General features: G+C 51.3%; 1 protein-coding gene across 1 annotated transcript; it reads right to left on the bottom strand.

Moving 5' to 3' along the window:
* Positions 1 to 308: 308 nt before the first annotated feature.
* On the bottom strand, positions 309 to 21,593 carry CTH (cystathionine gamma-lyase). The gene is made up of 14 exons (XM_054384568.1): positions 21,534 to 21,593; positions 18,920 to 19,126; positions 18,187 to 18,600; positions 16,297 to 16,378; positions 15,152 to 15,247; positions 13,029 to 13,138; positions 11,819 to 11,950; positions 7,591 to 7,648; positions 6,727 to 6,804; positions 5,346 to 5,498; positions 5,029 to 5,150; positions 2,911 to 2,963; positions 1,449 to 1,587; positions 309 to 346 (listed from the first exon to the last, which is right to left on the bottom strand). The coding sequence occupies exons 1-14, from the start codon at positions 21,591 to 21,593 to the stop codon at positions 326 to 328; spliced, it is 1,725 nt and encodes a 574-aa protein (XP_054240543.1). The 3' UTR covers positions 309 to 325.
* Between the last annotated feature and the right edge of the window lie 577 nt (positions 21,594 to 22,170).

Here is a 22,170-nt window from a genome sequence, read left to right as displayed (position 1 = left end):
CCACCAGGAGAACTGAGTTGATATTCCTGAGTGTGCACTGTGGCTGCTCCCAGACACCTCTCATTCACTCCATAAATCCCAAAGGTGAAGGGCAAAGGTGTTGTAACAGACAGGAGAGACCACAGTGGGTGTGCCACGCTCCATGGACATCCAGACAGCAGCAGAGGAAACCTAGTGGCACCAAGTGGCACCTCCCTGGAAATCCAGTGCTGGGTTGAACAGACTGAAACTCCAAAAGGCAAATCAAAGGCAAATCAAAGGCAAATCAGCAGCAATTTTGGTGGTGTCATCTTCTTCAGCCACATCAATGTTTTGGTTGTAAACATCAAGCCTCAGGGTTTGCAAACTGCAAGGAGAAGGAGAAATGAGAGATAATGAGGCTGTGCACCTATAGATAGGGACAGTTGTGCATCTACACATGGGGCTGTGAAGATGCTGAGGGGCCTGCAGCATCTCTGTGAGGAGGAAAGGCTGAGAGCCCTGGGGCTGGTGAACCTGCAGAAGAGCAGCCCCAGAGGGGAGCTGATCAAGGCTCAGCAAGAGCTGAAGGACCTGTGGGGAGCAAGAGGATGAGGCCAGACTCTGCTAAGTGATGCCCAGGGACAGGACAAGGGACAGTAGGCGCAAACTGGAACCCAGAAGGTTCCACCTGAACAGGAAGAGAAAGTTGTTGTGAGGGTGCTGGAGCCCTGCAGCAGGCTGCATAGCGAGGCTGTGGAGTCTCCTTCTCTGGAGAGCTTTCAAACCCAGCTGACCATTGTGATGCTGGGCAAGCTGCTGTGGGTGTCCCTTCTTTAGCAGGGGGGTTGGACTGGATGATGTCCAGAGGTCCCTTCCAACCCCCAGCATGCTGGGATTGGGGAATTCAAGTTTCATACTGGTGCTTCTCTTGAAGCCCTTTAGTATATTTCAACCCTCTCTGAAACTACAATCTGAAGGACACACTAAGCACTTCAATGTCTTGTATGATTCTCCCCTCAAGCCTGATCCTGGTCTCTATCCCTGTCACCCAGCCACCAGGGATATCTCATCTGCTGTATGCAGATCTAGGAGGGCAGATTTAGATTGGAGATTAGGAAGAAATTCTTTCCTGTGAGGGTGGTGAGACACTGGAACAGGTTGCCTGGGGAGGTTGTGGATGCCCCTTCCCTGGAGATATTCAAGGCCAGGTTGGATGAGGCCTTGCGAAACCTGTGCTAGTAGGAGGTGTCCCTGCCCATGGCAAGGGGTTGGAACTAGATGGTCTTTAAGGTCTCTTCCAACCCAAACCATTCTATGAATCTATGCCACTTCAAAGGGTGACTCAGAACTCTCAACCTAGTGATAAAGCTTTAAAGCCATCAGCAAGACAGGCTCCCGAGCAGCTGAGAAGTGAGGCAAGAAGCAGCCGGAGACGGCTTAATGAGGAAGGCAGAGAGGAAATGCCTTCTGGGTAACAACCCCCTCACCACAGCTTCCAGAGCTTGCTCTAGGTCTTCCAGTAAATCTTCTTCGTCTTCCAAACCCACTGACAAGCGAATTAAAGTGTCACTGATTCCAAGAACCTCTCTATCTTCTTTAGGCACTGAGGCGTGAGTCATGATGGCTCTGGAGTGGGGGGGAAAAAAAAAAAAATAACAAACCAAAAAAACACCTCACAATAAAGCCTTTTACCTTGTAAAGAAGTTTTGGCTTTTATCACTGAAGACCAAGCAAATTGGTTTCCTGCCAGCATCTCCTGAAGTTCCAGGGAGCCTGGACACAGTTTGTGTACCCCCTGCTGGCTGACTTGCAGATGGAAGGAGATCCTGTCGCCAACGGGGCCAAGAGCTAGGTCCTGCACTCGGGTCATAACACCACCCTGCAGCACTCCATCCTTGGGGCAGAGTGGTTGGAAACTGCCCAGCAGAGAAATACCTGAGGGGTGCTGGTTGACAGGAGCTTAAGATGAGCCAGTGTGTGCTCAGGTGGCCAAGAAGGCCACCAGCACCCTGGCTTGGATCAGCAACAGTGTGGCCAGCAGGAGCAGTGCAGGGACTGACCCCCTGTACTCAGCACTGGTGAGGCCACACCTTAAATTCTGGGTTCAGTTTTGGGCCCCTCATTCCAAGAAGAACACTGAGGTGCTGGAGCAGGTCCAGAGAAGGGCAATGAAACTGGTGAAGGGTTTGGAGAATAGGTCTGGTGTGGAGCAGCTGAGGGAGCTGGGGTTGTTCAGTCTGGAGAAAAGGAGGCTGAAGGGAGACCTTCTGGCTCTCTACAGCTCCCTGAGAGGAGCTTGGAGCCAGGTAGGGGTTGGCCTCTTCTCAAACAGAACAAGTGAGAGGAAATGGCCTCAAGTTTCCCCAGACGTTTAGGTTGGATACGAAGAACAACTTCTTCCCTTTGAGGTTTGTCAAGTCCTGGCCAAGCCTGCCCAGGCCAATCGTGGGGTCCTTATTCCTTGAGGGGTTTTGAAGCTGCACAGACGTGGTACTGAGGGTCATGGTTTAGTGGTGACCTGGCAGTGCTGGGTTAATGGTTGGACTTGATGTCTCCTCCAACCAGAACTATTCTGCAATTCTCTGATTCTTTCAGTTACTGTCAGTTTAGGAAGTGCAGACAAGTCAAACACTTGCATCTCCCATTTTTCAGTACTTCTGAGCTACAAATGATGAAGTGGATGGTTTAGAAGCGGCCCTGAAGGAGGAGAAAAGCCTATTCCACTTCCTTCTGCATGTTGGATATTGAGTCTCCTTCTCCGGAGAGAACCCAAAGCCCCCTGGCCATTGTGATCCTGGGCAAGCTGCTGTGGGTGCCCCTGCTTTAGCAGAGGGGTTGGACTGGATGATCCCCAGAGGGCCCTTCCCACCCCACCATGCTGGAATTGTGTGAGAAGCCTTTTGGTTCCCCTGCAGCTTTGTTAGGCTCTGAGGATGAAGGATGACTTACGGATGCTCTGCAAGGCTTTCGTATCCGCCCAGACTCTCCGCCAGCGCAAAAACCTGCAGGGGAAAATAAACAGAGCTGAGATCACAGCGAGGTTGTGAATGCTTGGAATGAACTTCAGTGGGGCTCTGGGTGCCCAGAAAGAGACCTCAGGAAAAGGGAATCTTCAGGGGTGTGGCAGTTTGGGCTGGGTGCCCCCTGCCACTGCTGCATGAGATACACCTCTGGTGTCCCAGGTGCCCACCCAACAGGGGTGGACACAGGACTCGGCGTATTTCTACCCATAAATCCTGCCCCCTATCAATCCATCTGCAGAGTCATTCTCTTCCTCTTTCTTCCCTCTCTGCTCCCGTGGGAGATGTCCTCTCTTATCGAGTAATGCCGGGGGAGTATCTCAGGCCTCTTAGGCCTGACTAGGCCTAATGCCAGGAGGAGAATGGAGGGGGGGCGGCAGTCTCAGACCTGGCCAGCCTGAGACTTGCCTAGCAGTGGGAGGGGGGGGAAGGAAGAGCCCTGAGGGATTGGGTAGACCCTCAGGTGGGAGGAGGGAAGGATTGGGAAGCCTCTGGGTACTACGTAAAGCACTCTGTATGCTTTAGGATGTTCTTTTCCACTATGCTGTGTAGTTTTTCTGTAGTTTCACCAATTGCCTTTCCATTTAAACTCTCCATCACTCTCCAATCCGTTTCTGTGTGTCATTCTTTTGTCCCTTTCAGGGCAAGAGAGGATCTGACTGGCCTCAAACCAGCACAAGGGGTTTCTTTATAAAGTACTGCTAAGGCAGCAGGAGGGGAAGGGGGGTTGGAACTAGATGATCCTTGTGGCCCCTTCCAACCCTGACTGATTCTATGATTCTAAGGGCAGGCAGGAATGGCCTTTTACAAGCGCTTTGCTAGGACAAGGGGCAATGGCACTGAGCTGGAGATTGAGCTGGGGAGATTGAGACTGGAGATTAAGAAGAAATTGTTTACAGTGAGGGTAGTGAGACACTGGAACAGGTTGCCCAGGGAGGTTGTGGATGCCCCCTCCCTAGAGGTGTTCAAAGCCAAAACAGATGAGGCCTTGAGCAGCCTGGGCTAGCGGGAGATGTTTCCGCCTGTGGCAGAAGGATTGCAACTAGATGATTTTGAAGGTCCCTTCCAACTCAAACCATTCCATGAATCAATGAAAATGAGGAGCAGGTTCTGCTTTGGTGTCTCCAGTTTCCATTTTGTTCAGAGGAAGAAGAGAGCAGGCTGCCTGAACAAAGCCTCAGCTAAGAGCTGAGGGATCACATCCCATCTTCACGTCCCCTTCTTCCCGCATCACTCATCACTGCTCACATCTACTACTTGTGCTTCTCACAGAGTCATAGAACCCTTTGAATTGGAAGGGACCTTGCAGGGTCATCCAGTCCAGTCCCCCTGCAGTCAGCAGGCACAGCTGCAACTGGAGCAGCTTGCTCAGAGCCCAGACAATCTGACCTGCAGTGGTTCCAGGCATGGGACATATATACCTGCTCTCTGGCCAACCTGGGCCAGGGTCTTACAACCCTGTGGTGAGCCAGGAAGGGGATAGGCTCTTGTTGCAAGAAACAAGTGTCAGAACAAGAGGAAAGAGCCTCAAGTTGCACCAGGGCAGGTTTAGGTTAGACATGAGGAACAATTTCTTTCCTGCAAAAGTGGTCAGGCATTGGAACAGGCTGCCCTGGGAGCCCAGGTGCAGTCACCATCCCTGGAGGCGTTCAAGAAAGCTGTGGACATGGCCCCTGGGGACCATGGTGGTGCTGGGTGGATGGTTGAACTCAGTGATCTTGGAGGGCTTTTCTAACTTATTCTGTGATGCTGTGAAATCCTGGGGGTGCTTGTGCAGGAGTCTGCAGGTCCTTTATTTGCAGTGATGGATGCCCTCCACCCTGCTATGTAAATGATCACTTCCAAGGAGCTGAGGCACCTTCTTCCCCCTCATTAGCCTCCATTTGCAAATCATCTATTATTTAGAGATGGTTGCACCCAAAAGCCTTCAGGAGCTTTGCAAGTAGAGAAGGACTCTCCCCCACCCTATGAAAAGCCAGGCCCTTCTATTATCACTCTCAGGACAGGCTAAAGTCCCTCTGAGCAGTGTGTCTTTACCATCACTTACCTTTAAGTTCCGGAGGAAGGCAGAAGCGTGTTCCAGACCTCCTTTGATGTAAAAGGTCACCATCCCAGGACAACCAGTGCACTGCCTCTTGGTGAGCTCATGCTGGGGGTGTGAGGGCAAACCTGGAATGACCAGAAATTGCTTTAATTGTCCTCACTTCAAAGGGCAAAGCACCCTCAGCTAGGCAGAAGCAGCCTGCTCATTGCCCTGGTGGACACCTCACATGCAGGTCACCAAGAGAGGGCTGCACGAACAACACATAGCACCCAAGCCCAACCCTCCAAGATGTCACCAGCTTTGAAGTCTGGCCAAGCTACCTGGGAAAATGACCTTCTCCACCCGGGGATGTGCCTCAAGGAAGCGAGCAACAGCCAAGGCGTTGCGGAAGTGTTGCTTCATCCGGACCTCCAAGGTCTTCAGACCACGGTTGCAGAGGTAGCAGTCAAAGGGAGAGGGAACAGCTCCAAGAGCTATAGGAAGTGAAACAAAATTCCACAAAAAGATCAAAAATCCACCAAAAAATATCTACTTAAAACAAAATCCCACTTCAAATAAAATCCCACCCGAATCTCACAAGGAAGAATCCTAGAATCAGTCAGGGTTGGAAGGGAGCACAAGGATCATCCAGTTCCAACCCCCCTGCCATGCCCAGGGACACCTCACACTACAGCAGGCTGGCCAGAGCCTCATCCAGCCTGGCTGCAAACACCTCCAGGGCTGGGGCCTCAACCACCTCCCTGCACAACCCATTCCAGGCTCTCACCACTCTCCTGGGGAAGAACTTCTTCCTCACCTCCACTCTCAATCTCCCCACTTCCAGCTTGATTCCATTCCCCCCAGTCCTGGCACTCCCTGAGAGCCTAAAATGTTCCTCCCCAGCTTTCTTGGAGCCCCCTGCAGATCCTGGAAGGCCACAAGAAGTTCACCTCAGAGCCTTCTCCTCTCCAGACTGCACAACCCCAACTCTCTCAGTCTGTCCTCATAGCAGAGGAGCTCCAGCCCTCTGCTCATCCTGGTGGCCCTTCTCTGGGCACCTTCCAGCATCTCCAGATCCCTCTTGGAATAGGGGCTCCAGAACTGGACACAGTTCAGAAGAAGCAACAGGACAAGAGGAAATTGCCTCAGGTTGCACCAGGGGAGGTTTGGATTGGACATTAGAAGAAACTTCTTCACTGAAAGGGTTCTCAAACACTGAAACAGGCAGTCCAGGAGGTGGTTGAATCTTCATCCCTGGAGGGGTTTCAAAGAGGCAGAGATGTGCTGCTGAGGGCCATGGGTTAGCAGCAGCCTTACTAAAGTTAGAGAATGGCTGGACTTGATCTTAAAGGTCTCTTCCAACTGATATGACTCTATGCTTCCATGAACCCTGGAGGTGTTCAAGAAACATGTGGGCATGGCACTTCAGGACATGGTTCAGTGGCCATGGTGGTGCTGAGTTGATGGTTGGACTCCATCACCTTGGAGGACTTTACCAGCTGAAACAATTCAATGGCTGCACAACGCCACCCTACCTACTGGTGAACAGCAGAGAAAGGATTTCAAGGTTCTTCCACCTGTGTCACTGCTTTCTCTCCACATTTCAAAGCCTGAGCTACATCTCTAGACAGATTCCATTTGTGCATGCAGCACATGGGTCATGAGGGGCTGGTCTATCTCAATATGACCCATTTTAAGGTGTTCCCCACACCAGGTACTTACAGTTTTGTAAGAACTTGAGCCTTTCATAGAGTTCATCGGAGTTCACTGAAACAAGTCCCATGACAACATCACTATGACCTAAAAGAGCAAGGAGAAGATCAGAATCAGCTACTCCATCTGCACCAGGGTGCTGCCATGACCCCCCATTTTCTCACTGTTGGTGGTAAGAGTCCCATTTTGGTGAACATTGGGGTTGTTCTCAATGCTACAGCTGTGGGGAGCTGCTGCCTTAGGAAGCCAGCCAGAGAATGTCCACTTCTGCCTGCACCACCAGGGACATGTGGTGACAGCACAGCTACAGCCATGTCAGCTTCAAGTCTGGGCTCTGAACATGCTGACTAAGCTCACTGTGAGCCAGCAAGGTGTCCTCATGGCCAAGAAGGCCACTGGTCTCCTGGGATGCATGAAGAAGAGTGTGGCCAGCAGGTTGAGGGAGGTTCTCCTCACCCTCTACTCTGTCCTAGTGAGGCCACATGAGTCCTAGGACCAGTTGTAGGCTCCCCAGTTCAAGAGAGACAGGGAACTACTGGAGAGAAGGTTCTGTGGCTGTGCTTTTGGACAGGCTCCAACACAGCTGTATGAAACCTCCTTTGAACCTTAACATCATTTCTACCTTCTACTGAAGCCACATCCTTTGCTGAAGTCCAATTAAAGCAGACTTGGCTAGAAGCACCTCTATGTCTATTACCTGAGGTCAGAACAATATTCTCTCTGCCAAGGATGGCTGAGGAGCTATGAAGATGAATGGTCTATTCAATGGTCCACCTAAGAATTAGTGGTAGATGTGTTGGGTTTGGTGAACTGCCCACAGCCAGAATGGCTTTGAAACTTTCAGCTGGAGCAGAGCTGAAGCCCCAGACTTACCATTCATGTATTTGGTGGCAGAGTACATACAGATGTCAGCCCCCAGAGACAAAGGACGCTGCAAGGGAATGAAAATCACGGGTCAGACCAAAGCTTCTGTGGACTCTGGGTCATGAGAACCTGTAGGGAAAGACTGTGACCAGCCCCTGAGACAACAACAGCTGGAGACACCACAAAACCCCACCAGAAGGTAAAACTGAACACTTGAAACCACACAAACCTGAGAATGAAGGAACAACTTCTGCACCAGTACAGGGAGAAGCTGACTTACTGCAAAGCAGCTCCACAGGGAAGGACATGGGAGAGCTGGTGGACAGAAGTTCACCATGAGCCAGCAACGTGCCCTTGAGGTCAAAAAAGCCAAAGGAATCCCGTGGGGCATGAAGAGTGTGGCCAGCAGCTCAAAGGAGGTCCTCTTCCACTTCTACTCTGCCCTAGTAAGGCCACAGCTGAAGTACTGAGTCCAGTTCTGGGCTACTCAGTTCAAGAGAGAGAGAGAACTGCTGGAGAGAGTCCAGCAGAAGCTACAAAGATGCTGAGGGTCCTGCAGCATCTCTGTAAGGAAGAAAGGCTGAGAGCCCTGGGGCTGGTGAGCCTGCAGAAGAGCAGCCCCAGAGGGGATCTGCTCAGTGCTCAGCAAGAGCTGAAGGACCTGTGGGGAGGATGGGGCCAGACTCTTCTCAGTGGTGCCCAGGGACAGGACAAGGGGCAGTGGGCACAAACTGGAACCCAGGAGGTTCCATCTGAACAGGAGGAGAAATTTGTTTGATGTGAGGGTGCTGGAGCCCTGGAGCAGGCTGCCCAGAGAGGTTGTGGAGTCTCCTTGTGTGGAGAGCTTCCAGCCCCCCCTGGGCATTGTGATGCTGGGCAAGCTGCTGTGGGTGCCCTGCTTGAGCAGGGGGGTTGGACTGGATGATGTCCAGAGGTGCCTTCCAACCCCCTTGAAAGCCCCCCTCCTTCAAAAGCACACTGGGATTTGGGGATTCTGTGGTGGGAAACGCATCCATATCTGTGTTGGTGATACTGAAGGACCAACAGAAGCCCTGAAGAAAGTGAAAAGATTATTTATTTGGGGTTTTTTTGCCAGGTTGCTGTTTCCTAACCTCTAACCTTTGTCCCTTGAAGCCTTTAAAAGTGAGGCAACCTGAGAAGCTGATGACCAAAAAGTAATGAACAACATATTTTGTGTAACCAGTCACTAAGTAAAGGACTTTGCACGTGATACAAACTTCAATTATAAAGCCTAAGGAGCCTCAAGATGTTAAAAGGTGATGAAGCAAGCAGACTTGGAGCAGAAGACTGCTGCTGCCAGGTTCAACAGGGACATCCAGGAATGTGCAGCCAGGAGAAGAGCAGCACAAACACCACTGCCTCTCACATTCAATGTTGCTCTATAACTTTGGGCATTGGAACAGGCTGCCCAGGGAGGTGGTGGAGTCCCCATCTCTGGAGATGTTCAAGAAATGAGTAGGTGTGGCACTTCAGGACACGGTCTAGTGGTCATGGAGGCATTGGTAGAAGGTTAGACTTGATGATCTTACAGAGGTCCTTTCCAACCTTAATGACTCTGTGATAAACCCCTCTGAAATGATGATCTGAGTACAGAGCAGCAGCAGCCTGGAGGGCTTTAAAGCCATGACCTACTAGAATTAATCACTGCAAACAGCTTCCCCTTAGCAGCAGGCCAGGAGAAGACACATTAACTAGCTCATAGATCCAGATTCATGGAATGGTTTGGGTTGGAAGGGACCTTAAAGATCAGCTAGTTCTGGGTACTTTTGACAGTACAGGTGAGGGGTGACCTGCTGGAAATAGAGCTCCACAGAGAAGGACCTGGGAGTGCTAATGACAAGTTCCCCATGAGCCAGCAATCTGCCCTCATGGCCAGGAAGGCAAATGATCTCCTGGAGTGCATGAAGAAGAGTGTGGCCAGCAGCTCAAAGGAGGTTCTCCTCCCCTTCTACCTGGCCCTGGTGAGGCTACAGATGCACTACTGGGTCCAGTTCTGGGCTTCCCTGCTCAAGAGACACAGGGAGCTGCTGGAGAGAGTCCAGTGGAGGCACCAAAGATGCTGAGGAGCCTGGAGCAAGAGGATGGGGCCAGACTCTGCCCAGGGACAGAACAAGAGGCAATGGGCACAAACTGGAACCCAGGAGGTTCCATCTGAACAGGAGGAGAAATTTCTTTGTTGTGAGGGTGCTGAAGCCCTGGAGCAGGCTGCCCAGAGAGGTTTGTGCAGTCTCCTTGTGTGGAGAGCTTCCAAACCCCCCTGACCATTGTGATGCTGGGCAAGCTGCTGTGGGTGCCCTGCTTTAGCAGGGGGGTTGGGCTGGATGATCTCCAGAGCCCCCTTCCAACCCCCAGCACACTGAGATTTGGGGATTCTGAAGTAACAGAGACTGTGGGGAGGAAATCACCAAGCTTTTGGTATGCACAAGACCAACTCAAGGGCTGCTTTAGCTAAGCATTAACAATTTCTCTGAAGCTCTCTTAACTTACAAAGTTGTCAGAGGCCCTAATAAAAACAGACACTTTGCCTTTTGCACTCAAACGTTTTACTTTAGACCTAGAATACAAAGGGTTAGCTCAGCCTGCTGGGAATCACAGCTGAGCATTTCTAGCCCTTGTGAAGGTGAACAAGACTTGGAAGTTTATTATTATGAAGTATTTTTAGAAGTAGAATTTTTAGAATTGAGAATAAACTGTCTTCACTTCATGAGTTCCAGTCAGAAAAGTTATGCCAGTGGTTTGAAATCAAAATGACCACTTTCTAAGCCACACATTCACCAAAATAGTGAAGAGAAAGGTAGCCTGAATGTCTCATAGGAAGATTTCAAGTTTGCTTGGTTCAACTTTTTCTTCCACTACTTTATTTTTTTTAGCATCTCAAGTAGTTCAGAGAAAAGAATTGGTATAAAAAGGCCAAAGTTAGGAGACAGGACCAGATGATCTTTAAGATCTCCTCCAGCCCAAACCATTCTATGATTCTATGACACTTCTTAAGAGGCTTCTTGTGATTTCCATCAGGGAATAATGTGAAGGGCAGCACTTGATAGGTTATGTTTATAAACAACAGGTCATTTCATAATGATCACAGAATGGTTTGGCTTGGAAGGGACCCTAAAGATCATCTAGTTCCAACCTCTTGCCATTGGCAGGGACACTTTCCACAGCTTGCTCAAGGCCTCATCCAGCCTGGCCTTGAACACCTCAAGGAGTTCCAAAAGGAAGCATCCACAACCTCCCTGGGCAAACTGTTCCAGCATTTCACCATCCTCACCTCCTGATGCCCTGTCTAAATCTCCCCTCACACCTACACCTCCTCAAGGTTCTCACATTTTAAAAAGGAGTCTGACTTCCATGAAATGCAGAGATCATAGAATCAGTCAGGGTTGGAAGGGAGCACAAGGCTCATCCAGTTCCAACCCCCCTGCCATGCCCAGGGACACCTCACACTACAGCAGGCTGGCCAGAGCCTCATCCAGCCTGGCTGCAAACACCTCCAGGGCTGGGGCCTCAACCACCTCCCTGCACAACCCATTCCAGGCTCTCACCACTCTCCTGGGGAACAACTTCTTCCTCACCTCCACTCTCAATCTCCCCACTTCCAGCTTTGTTCCATTCCCCCCAGTCCTGGCACTCCCTGAGAGCCTAAAAAGTCCCTCCCCAGCTTTCTTGGAGCCCCCTTCAGATCCTGGAAGGCCACAAGAAGGTCACCTCAGAGCCTTCTCTTCTCCAGACTGAACAGCCCCAACTCTCTCAGTCTGTCCTCATAGCAGAGCAGCTCCAGCCCTCTGCTCATCCTGGTGGCCCTTCTCTGGACACCTTCCAGCATCTCCAGATCCCTCTTGGAATAGAGGCTCCAGACCTGGATGCAGTACTCCAGGTGGGGTCTCAGCAGAGCTGAGCAGAGGGGGAGAATCCCCTCCCTTGCCCTGCTGGCCACACTTCTCCTGATGCAGCCCAGGCTCTGCTTGGCTTTCTGGGCTGCAAGTGCACACTGACAGCTCCTGCTGAGCTTCTCATCCCCCAGCACCCCCAAGTCCCTCTCCTCAGGGCTGCTCTCCAGCCAGTCCCTGCCCAGCCTGCATTTCTGCTTGGGATTGCCTCCACCCAGCTGCAGGACCCTGCCCTTGGTCTTGTTGAACCTCCTGAGGTTGGCTTGTGCCCAGCTCTGCAGCCTGTCCAGGTCCCTCTGGAGATGATTGCACACAAACCACCTGCTTACCTGGAAATAGGCAGACATGAAAGTGTTGTCCACCACCAGAAGAACATCTTTGTGCTTGTGGACTACATCTGCACAGGCCTTGATGTCGATGACCTTCAGCGTGGGGTTGGTTGGGGTTTCAATCCAAACAAGCTGCAGAAATTCAACAAGAAAAACACCATCAAACACAACCTCCTTGACACAGCCAGGAGAAAGTCTTGATGCCCAGAAGTCTCCAAGACTTCTCCAGATGAATTGTCTTCCACTAGAGCAGGCTTGGGGCAGAGTGGCTGGGAAGAACCAGATGGAAGAGGACATGACAGCCACTTGAAGATGAGCCAGCCTGTGCCCAGGTGGCCAAGAAGGCCAATAGCATCCTGGCCTGGATCAGCAATAATGTGGCCAGCAGACCCAGGGCAGGGATTGTTCCCCTCTACTGGGCACTGGTGAGGCCACACCTCCAATCCTGGGCTCAGTTTTGGGCCCCTCACTCCAAGAAGGACATGGAGGAGCTGGAGTGGGTCCAGAGAAGGGCTATGAAGCTGGTGAAGGGTCTGGAGAACAGGGCTGGTGAGGAGCAGCTGAGGGAGCTGGGGGTGTTTAGCCTGGAGAAAAGGAGACTCAGGGAAGACCTTCTGGCTCTCTACAGCTCCCTGCAAGGTGGGTGAAGGCCAGTGGGGGGTTGGTCTCTTCTTCCAAGAAACAAGTGACAGGATAAGAGGAAATGGGTTCAAGTTGCCCCAGGGGAGGTTTAGGTTGGACATGAGGAACAATTTCTTACCCTTGACAGTTGTCAAGGCCTGGCCCAGGCTGCCCAGGGCAGTGGTGGAGTCCCCATCCCTGGAGGGGTTTCAAAGCTGTGCAGATGTGGTGCTGAGGGCCATGGTTTAGTGGTGCCCTGGCAGTGCTGGGCTCTCATGGTTGGACTCCATGAGCTTAAAGGTCTCTTCCAACCAAAATGGTTCTATGATTACATGTGCCAGAGCCACCAAGCATCCCCTTCTGCTTCAGCCCTGCTGTTCCCTCTTCTGTTTCTCCTCTTTTCCCTCCCCTCTCTCTCTCCATGGTGCTTTTTTTCCCTTCTTAAAATGCTTTCACAGAGGCACCACAACCATCACCATGCAGAGGCACCTCTCACTCCCCCAATACAACAACAGCCAGAAAGAAGCCATTTAATGACACTCATTAAGTAACTTCAGCCATTTCCTACCTACAAATTGGTATGACATACCTTGGTCTCAGGTGTAATGGCAGCTTCTAGGCATTTTGTTTGGGTGCAGTCAACAAAAACCACATTCAGCCCCATTTTCATGGCTACTTCTCTGAAGTACCTATTTGTGCCTAAAAAATCCCAAACAAAACAGACAAAAGAAAAATTAGGAGATAAAAGAAAATGAAACCATGTCCTCAACTTGCCTCAGTGATCTCCAGCCTCTTGTAAGCATCCAGAGTCAGGAGGGGACCTTTGTGGTCTACACCATAAATTGGACATGAGAAATGTTTTTACTTCTGCTGTGAGGTCAGGCTGAGAGAGTTGGGGTTGTTAAGCCTTGAGAAGAGAAAGCTCCAGGTAGAAGGCTCCAGGTGGCCTTTCAGTGCTTCAAGAGGCTGATCAGAAAGCTGGGGACAGACTTTTGAGCAGGGCCTGTTGTGACAGGACAAGGGGGAATGGTCTGAACTCAGAGGGAGATTCAGACTGGAAAGAAGGGAGAGGGTGGTGAGGGCCTGGCTTTGGTTGCCCAGAGAGGTGGGAGCTGCCCCATGCCTGGAACCATTGCAGGTCAGGTTGTTTGGGGCTCTGAGCAACCTGCTCCAGTTGCAGCTGTCCCTGCTGACTGCAGGGGGTTTGGACTTGATGACCTTTAAAGGTTCCTTTCAACCTAAACCATTTTATGAATACAAGTGACCAGAAGCTGGTCACTAAATGAACAACTTACTGACTACCCAGCAACACTGTCTGGATTAAAAATTAATTCATCAGGTCTTTTGCCAAGGTTACTCAACTCTACTCACTTCTGCAGAACAAGACTTTCTAGGACAAATGGATAAAAAAAGAATATACCAGATACCAGAATCCAGCATAGTGGGAGATGGAAGAAACCTCTGGAGATCACCCAGTCCAACCCCCTGCTAAAGCAGGGCACCCACAGCAGCTTGCCCAGGAGCACAATGGCCAGAAGGGTTTGGAAGCTCTCCACACAAGGAGACTCCACAACCTCTCTGGGCAGCCTGCTCCAGGGCTCCAGCACCCTCACAACAAACAAGCTCCTTCTCCTGTTCAGATGGAACCTCCTGGGTTCCTGTTTGTGCCCACTGCCCCTTTTCACTGGTCACCTCTGAGAAGAGTCTGTCCCCACCCTCTTACCCCCTGCAGGTGCTTTAGCTCTTGCTGAGCATTGCTCAGCTCCCCTCTCAGGCTGCTCTTCTCCAGGCTCACCAGCCCCAGGGCTCTCAGCCTTTCCTCCTCACAGAGATGCTCCAGGCCCCTCAGCATCTTTGGAGCCTCCACTGGACTCCCTCCAGTAGTTGCCTGTCTCTCTTGAACTGGGTAGCCCAGAACTGGACCCAGTACCCCAGCTGTGACCTCCCTAGAGCAGAGCAGAGGTGGAGGAGAATCTCCCTTTCCCTGCTGCCCAAACTCTTCTTCATGCAACCCAGGAGACCATTTGCCTTCTTGGCCTCAAGGACACATTGCTGGCTCATGGTGACCTTGTTGTCCACCAGCACCCCTTGGTCCTTCTCTAGGGAGCTGCCTTCCAGCAGATCACCCCCTCACTGATGATCAATCCCCTGTACTGGTGCATGGGGTTCTTCCTCCCATGGTACAGGACCCTACACTTGCTCTTGTGGATCTTTTTGAGGTTCCCCTCCACCTAGCTCTCCTAGAAGCGAGCTGCAGCATCCCTGAAGCATTGAAAAGGCATGGGCACAGCAGATACAGGCTGTGCTTTCAGGGAAGGTGGCAGAACACTTGTCTGAAACAATCCAGAAAAGAAACACTGGATGGAGAAGAGCCAAACCTAGGAAAGGTAGAGCAGGAACACCAGGAGCTGGAAAGCTCTGCTGAGTTGGACTGCAGAAGATCCTGCTCTGCAAACCAACCTGTGAAAGGCTGTGCTGCTTTCCCCTCATCCCAGCATTCCTTACTGTAATTAGCTGTATTTTTTTAACTTCCATGTTGTGCTGCAGAACCTTTCAGTGTTTGAAGTCCACAACCAGGCAGTTCTGTGTCCTCACAAAGCCAAAAGCCTTTAAAAAAACCTGAAGGTCCTACATGGGGATCTCAGGAGACTGATGGAAAACACAAAGAGGTGCAGTTAATGAAGATCCAGACCATGCTCACGTTTTCCATACCTCCATAAACATCATCCATGCAGATAATAGTGTCTCCTGACTTCAAGAGGTGAGTGATGTTCAAAGTAGCAGCTAAGCCAGAGGCAAAAGCTAAACCTGAAAGAGAAAAATGTCAATTGCAGATGATTTTAATGGGATCCAACCCTGTCAGACTTGCCTTCACCTTCCTATTCTGTTGCTCCCTGAGTCCTATCTCACTCTTAAGTTGATTCAGTGAAAGCAGCAGGCTGATTTTACATGGAGTGGAACCCAGGATGAACACCAAGAGCTGCTGCCAGGCTCCTGCTCCCCACCTCATAGAATCATGGAACTGTTTTGGTCAGAAAAGACCTTTTAGATCATCGAGTCCAACCATTCTCTAACTTTACCAAGGGTGGGGCTAACCTATGTCCCTCAGCAATACATCTACATGACTTTTAAGCACTTCCAAGGATGGGATTCAACCACCTCCCTGGGGAGCCAGGGTCAAGCTTTGAGAACCCTTTCAGTGAAGAAATTTCTTCTAAGGTCAAATCTAAACCTCCCCTGCTGCAACTCGAGGTTGTTTCCTCTTGTCCTGTTGCTTTTCCCTTGGGAGGAGAGACCAATCCCACCCTGGCTCCAACCTCCTTTCAGGGAGCTGTAGAGAGCCAGAAAGTCTCCCCTCAGCCTCCTTTTCTCCAGGCTGAACAACCCCAATTCCTTCACCAGCCCTGTTCTCCAGACCCTTCTCCAGCTTCACTGCTCTTCTCTGGACCTGCTCCAGCCCCTCAATGCCCTTTTTGGAGCAAAGGACCTAAAACTGAACCCAGGAGTCAGGATATGGCCTCACTAGTGCTCAGTACAGGGGACAATCACTTCCCTTGCTTCATTCCATGCTGCTGCATGGGGACAGATGTAATTCAGCTCAGGCATCAAATCCAGCAGAAGCAGCCCTACAGCAAGCTCAATGATTGAGCTGGACCTCCCTGAGGGATCAGCCTTGGACTCTGTCCACACAGGGAGGAGCTCTCACCCACCACCAGCAGGCAGAGGCTGACACAGCCTTACTGTGCTACAACTACTGCTGCCAGCTCTGTGTCCTTGCCCCCCATGTCCCACCCACTGCAAACACCCAGGGGACAGCCCTGGTGACATTCTGTTTGAGGAACATATTAATGGCTTACAGTATTTAGCTCCATCAAGTGCTGCCACAGCCTTCTCCAGGCAGTTCCGGGTAGGGTTTCCACTCCGGCTGTATTCATAACCCTGTTGGGAAAGCAAGAGACAAAGACAACTTCAGAGAGAGCACCAAGAGAGTTGTGTCCCATAACAACTTGAATCAAAACCCCAGGCTACTCAGCCACCTCCTCCAAGAGCAGCTGGCTGGTGTTTTGGCTATGCCAGGCTGCTGCATACAACTTCCAAACATCCCCCAACCTGAAAACGGCTTCCAGAGGAGTGCTGGTGGAATTATCACCTTGTTAGTTATGCTCTCCTTCCTAGATAGCCACTTCTGAGCACTGCTGGAGAACAGCTCTTGGGCTGACACGAGGTTATCACAAAGAAGATGTCTCATCTCCATAATGCTCAGCCTGAAAGATGCTTTAGGGCACCAGTTAGTGCCAACCTGTGCCCATCAAAAGTTCTTGACAGGTCAAATGTTTCCATGGCATGCAATCAAAACATGTTCCATATGTCACTGCAAGGGCTTTTATGTGAACACTGAGACAACTACAGGAGCACAAAACCCACTCATGCATGCAGGGATGCACTTGCTGCAGAGATGAGCTGGCTAAGCATCCTGGGATTTGCTGCACTTCGAGGATTTCTGCTGAATGACAACCTCAAGAGAGTCAGGAATCCAGCAGATGGCTCTCAGAGAGCTTCCAACCAAGAAAGTGGCCATCAGCACATGAATACGGCAACATGGGACTCCTTCTGTTGTCTTCTTCAACACAGCTACCTACTTACAATTTTAGTCCCTGTAAGTGGTTTTGGGTGGAATCAAAGATCACAAGGCAAGTTCCTATTGCCCAACCAGCACAGCATGACAGCCAGTCCTCCACTTTGGAAAAAAGGCTAGTTTAAGGGTTGCAAATCTGGGCCATTTCCCTCAGGCATGCATGGTGGTCATCAGAAACTTCACCAGAGTTCAAGGCAAGCACTTCCAGCACTTCCTAAAGCCCACCCACAAAATACTTCACAGAATCCCAGCATGGTGGGGGTTATAAAAGACCTCTGGACATCATCCAGTCCAAACCCCCTGCTAAAGCAGGGGCACCCACAGCAGCTTGCCCAGGATCACAATGTCCAGCTGGGTTTAGAAGCTCTCCAGACAAGGAGACTGCACAAGCTTCCTGGGCAGCCTGCTCCAGGGCTCCAGCACCCTCACAAGGAAGAATTTTCTCCCCCTCTTCAGGTGGAGCCTCCTGGGTTCCAGTTTGTGCCTGCTGCCCCTTGCCCTGTCACTGGCCATCACTGAGAGGCGTCTGGCCCCGTCTTCTTCCCCCCACCCTTTAGCTCTTGCTGAGCACTGAGAAGATCCCTTCTCAGACTCCTCCTTACATTAAAGTGAAATTGACTCAGCGGACATCTACGTGATCTGGCAGAACAAGTGAATCTGCTGCTTCCGAGGAAACTCATTCTACCTGTGCTCAGCACAAAGCCTTTTACCACAACGACTCCAAGAAGTCCCCAGCTGGATGGCAACCATCTGAGCAAACCCTGAACCTTAACGTGGTTAGCAGCTTCCTGTACCAAGCGCCCATCCCGTGGGTGCTGGGTGGGCTCCTTCACGCACCTTTCGTCTTGAAAATCACCCTAAATGTTTCTCTCGACCCACGACGGCCCAAACCAGCTACTCCAGCAGGGAAAAGACGCTGGGTGAAGGAAACGACTCCATAAGCTGCAAACTGGGCACTTCATAGGGCCATCTGTCTGCACGGACCCCTGGCCAGCCCGCACCGCACAGCCTGGGTCATACCGAGCCGGGCGAGCCCTCGCTGTGTCCCCAGCCCTCAGCTCCCCGCTGAGGGCCAAGCCCAGCTCGGGGCTCTTCCGGTGGCCCCACTCACCGTATGCTGCCCCGGAGCTTTTTGCTTGAAGGTAGTGGCGAGAGAGAGAGGAGGCACAAGAGCACCCGATCGCCACTGCTCGGGCTCCTGCCCGACGTGGATGGCCTGCGTGGCAAAGTGCGGGAAGGGCGGCAGGAAGGACGGAACCCCACCACGCTCCATAGCCCCAGTCCTGCTGCTGTCGGCACCGCTGCCCCTGCCAGCGACGCGGGAATTGCCTCTGCCAGCGACGCGGGACCCGCCTCTGCGCACGGCCCCGCCCACAGCGACGTCACGCATGACCCCACCCACGGCGCCGTCGCGCACGGCTCCGCCCAAGGCGCCAGGGAGCGGAGGGAGTGGCGGCTCGGGGCTTGCGGGTTTCGGGTGGAAAGTGGCAGGCTCTGCCCGGGGGCTGCGGCTTTTTGGTCTTTGCTGGAGTTAATCCCTGCAGACAATCAAGATAACTCTGTTTGTGTGGCTGCCCAGAAGGCAGTGTCGAGACAGACTGAGTGGATTGCTTTTGGCCTTAGAACCACAGACTGGTTTGGGTGGGAAGGGACCTTTAAAGGTCATCTACTCCAATCCTCTGCAGTCAGCAGCGACATCTGCAACTACAGCAGGTTGCTCAGAGCCCCATCAAGTCTTACCTTTAATATCTCCAGGGATGGGGCCTCCACCACCTCCGTGGGGAACCTATTCCAGTATTCCACCCCCATGCCATGAGATGGGGCGAAGCGTTACGCTGTCACACCACTCGCCCGCCAGGGGGCGCCACTATACCGCAGTGCGGCCGGTGCGCATAGCCGGGGCCTCTCATCTGCCCCAGTTCCTGCAGCGGGAACGGCGCCGCCACCCAGCCGGGCAGAACGGCGCGCATCAGGCGGGACACTGAGGCAGCGTAGCTCGGGTTGTGCGAGCAAGTGTGGCTGCCTGGCAGCGCGGGAACCCGTCGTACTGGCTACAGAGGAACGCCACATGGCGGGGGACAGGGCGTCCAGTTAGCCCAGCGAGTTATCCCCAGCGAACGGCTTCCTCCTGTCTCTGCACCCGAGCCCATCTGTATGCCGGAGGGCCCGTGAGGTCACACACCTCATCCGAGACAGGCACACTTAGGGATTTTTTTCCCAGTGCTCACATCACCATCTCTGGAGCTGGGCCAGAAGAGGCTATGGCATGATCCACTCTGCTGAGACCCCACCTGCAGTGCTGGGGCCAGCTCTGGAGTCCTCAGCACAGCACAGACAGGGACCCATTGGAGTGGGGCCAGAGGAGGCCACAGCAGTGATGGGAGGGATGGAAGCCCTCTGCTGTGTGCCAGGCTGAGAGACTTGGGGTTCTTCAGCCTGGAGAAGGCTCCAGGGAGACCTGGTGGCCTTTCAGTGCTTCAAGAGGCTGATCAGAAAGCTGGGGACAGACTTTTGAGCAGGGCCTGTTGTGACAGGACAAGGGGGAATGGTCTGAACTCGGAGATTCAGACTGGAGAGAAGGGAGAAATGTTTGACACTGAAGGTGGTGAGACCCTGGTTTTGGTTGCCCAGAGAGGTGGGAGCTGCCCCATCCCTGGAACCATTGCAGGTCAGGTTGTTTGGGGCTCTGAGCAAGCTGCTCCAGTTGCAGATGTCCCTGCTGACTGCCAAGGGTTTGGATTTGATGACCTTAAAGGTCCCTTTCAACCCAAACCATTGTATGATTCTTCCTCTACCTAAAATTTCATGTTATGGTTATGTGTGTAGCCCACAACAGTCTTTTGTGGCTGCTTCTGGAGCAGGTTGTCCTGTCCACCAGTGAGCAGAGAGGTCTTTGGTACTACTGCTCCTTTCATGGGCACAGATTTTCACCCCAAAATTCCCACAAGCAGGGCATGCCATCACTAAGTGGGACGCTGGAAATGCTCATCCCATGATTTAGTCTCATCAGCCTCAGCAAACAGCTTGTGGGCTTTTTAATAAGGAGATAAAAAAAAGTCTGAAGTGCTTTGGGACAGCACCTGCTGAAAAGAAGCAACTAATGCTTCCACTTGAACAGAAGCCATCGAGGCTACAATGGTTTAATATTTCTTACCCACTTTTTCCTCTTAATTCCTTTAAAAGTTTTTTTGTTGCTTTGAAAAATTTATGTCTTTCAAGCCAATCATCCTCAACACCTGGAAGAAACAAAAGTTAATTCCTCCTGAGCTGGCAAAGTCCATTCCTTGTCCTCCAGGACCTTATGTATTTTTTATTATGCTTTGTGGAAGTGAGGAAAAAAGCCACCCAAAGAGCATTTCTCTGTACTCAAGTTTCAGAATTCCATTAGGGACTCTTCAGAGGTTTAGGTGTTCCTGTTAGACCTTCAGCTACAAGAAATGCAGATCACATTCAGAGTGGATCAGTTTCACTGCCTGCCCACCTTTGGGGTTTGTATGAATTCAGTTTATTATTCCTCTCTACTTGTGCACCAAGATCTTCCTTTATATACTCAAAAAGTCAGCGTCCTTCCTGGAGGGATACACCCATGAGAATATACTCCTCCATTAATACTCCTCCATGATTCAATTACTCCATTATTAAATTACTCCTTCATTATTCAGTGACTCCTCAATTATTCATTTCCTATGTGAGGAATTCCTTCAGTCAAGTTTCCATAGACTCACAGCCTAGAAACTGTAGAAGATGCAGCTCCACCTTTGCCACATCTGATCCTGCTCCTTGAATCTCAAGTGCCTACTGCTTGGAAAAGCAAAAATTAAGTCATTTAAGAAGGTGTGGAGTAAACCAGGCAAAGTTTTGTTGTGAGATGGTATAACCCCCTCAGGAGTTGGTGTAGATTAGTCAGAACACTTCTAGCTTGGGAGGACACCTGGGTTCACCAGAACCACCAGTTTTCACCATTCCCATTACTAATGCAGTCATTACATAGAATCATAGAATTGTTTGAGTTGGTAAAGGCTCCTAAGACCAAGTCCAACCATCAACCCAACACCACCATGGCCGTGAAACTGTGTCCCAAAGTGCCATGTCCACATGTTTCTTGAACACTTTCTGGGACAGCAACTCCACCACCTCCCTGGGTAACCTATTCCACATGCTTAAGTGGAACAAAGGACTCCATAACAAGCTGGTAAGCAGTGCCTTCATGCCTCTGCCTCCTCTTAGCTGGTCTCCAGTGATTCAAAATGCAACATGTGGCTTCCAACATGAGCTACAAACTGAGCTAGGACATCTCCACGGGACTAGCTAGGCACCACACACCTTTCCAGCACAGTAAACATCTGGAGAACAGACTGGAGACATCAGAGCTGCCAACAGTTTCTCAAATGCTGTTTGCAAATGGGTTTTAATTTTCTCTGAAAGGAAGAAGCAGCAGAAAAACCTTGTTGGAAAGACCAAGTTTGGAGCATAGAGCAAAGGTGACGCTTTCTTCCCTAGACTTATGTGAAATTCCATGTCGGAATTGCAGGGGAGCAAAGATGACTCTTTCTTCCCTGGACTTATGGGAAATTCCATGTCGGAATTGCAGGGGAGCAAAGGTGACTCTTTCTTCCCTGGACTTATGTGAAATTCCATGTCGGAATTGCAAGGGAAGTGGATGTGTTGTTTCTCTGAGGAGAGCAGGCACAGAAGCTGTGTTTCATAGCTCCCATCTCTGCCTGAAATTTTTCTTGGCCGTTCAATGTGAGGTGATGAAAATTGGAAAAGAAAGAGGTCACCCAGAAAGGGATTCCTCTTATCACAGCAGATCTCATCATCTTGCAGGGAGATCACTTGCAGAGGTCCCTCCCAAGCCGGGTGGCAGTGTTCACCTGGAGGGTAGGAAGGCTCTCAGTGGACTCCCTCCAGTCGTTCGCTGTCTCTCTCTCCCCACACAGTGGGGAGCCCAGAACTGGACCCAATACTCCAGATGTGCCCTCCTTAGGGGAGTAGAGAGGGGGAAGACAACCTCCCTCAACCTGCTGCCCGCACTCTTCTCCATGCACCCCCGGAAACCACTGGCCTCCCTCTGGGCAGGTTGTAGGCTCTCTGA

The sequence above is a fragment of the Indicator indicator genome, chromosome 10 (assembly GCF_027791375.1).
Source record: "Indicator indicator isolate 239-I01 chromosome 10, UM_Iind_1.1, whole genome shotgun sequence".
In the NCBI taxonomy this organism is placed as follows: Eukaryota; Metazoa; Chordata; class Aves; order Piciformes; family Indicatoridae; genus Indicator; species Indicator indicator.
This window is presented reverse-complemented; position numbering and strand designations above follow the sequence as displayed.

Excerpts from the sequence above, each read along its gene's own strand:
- CTH (XM_054384568.1), bottom strand. The coding sequence starts at position 21,593 with ATGGAATTTCACATAAGTCTAGGGAAGAAAGCGTCACCTTTGCTCTAT. Across the intron at positions 15,248-16,296 it reads ACTTGATGGAGCTAAATACT|GTTTAGCTTTTGCCTCTGGC; the intron begins GTAAGCCATTAA and ends TTTCTCTTTCAG. Across the intron at positions 1,588-2,910 it reads GAAAGCCTTGCAGAGCATCC|AGCCATCATGACTCACGCCT; the intron begins GTAAGTCATCCT and ends CCCCCACTCCAG.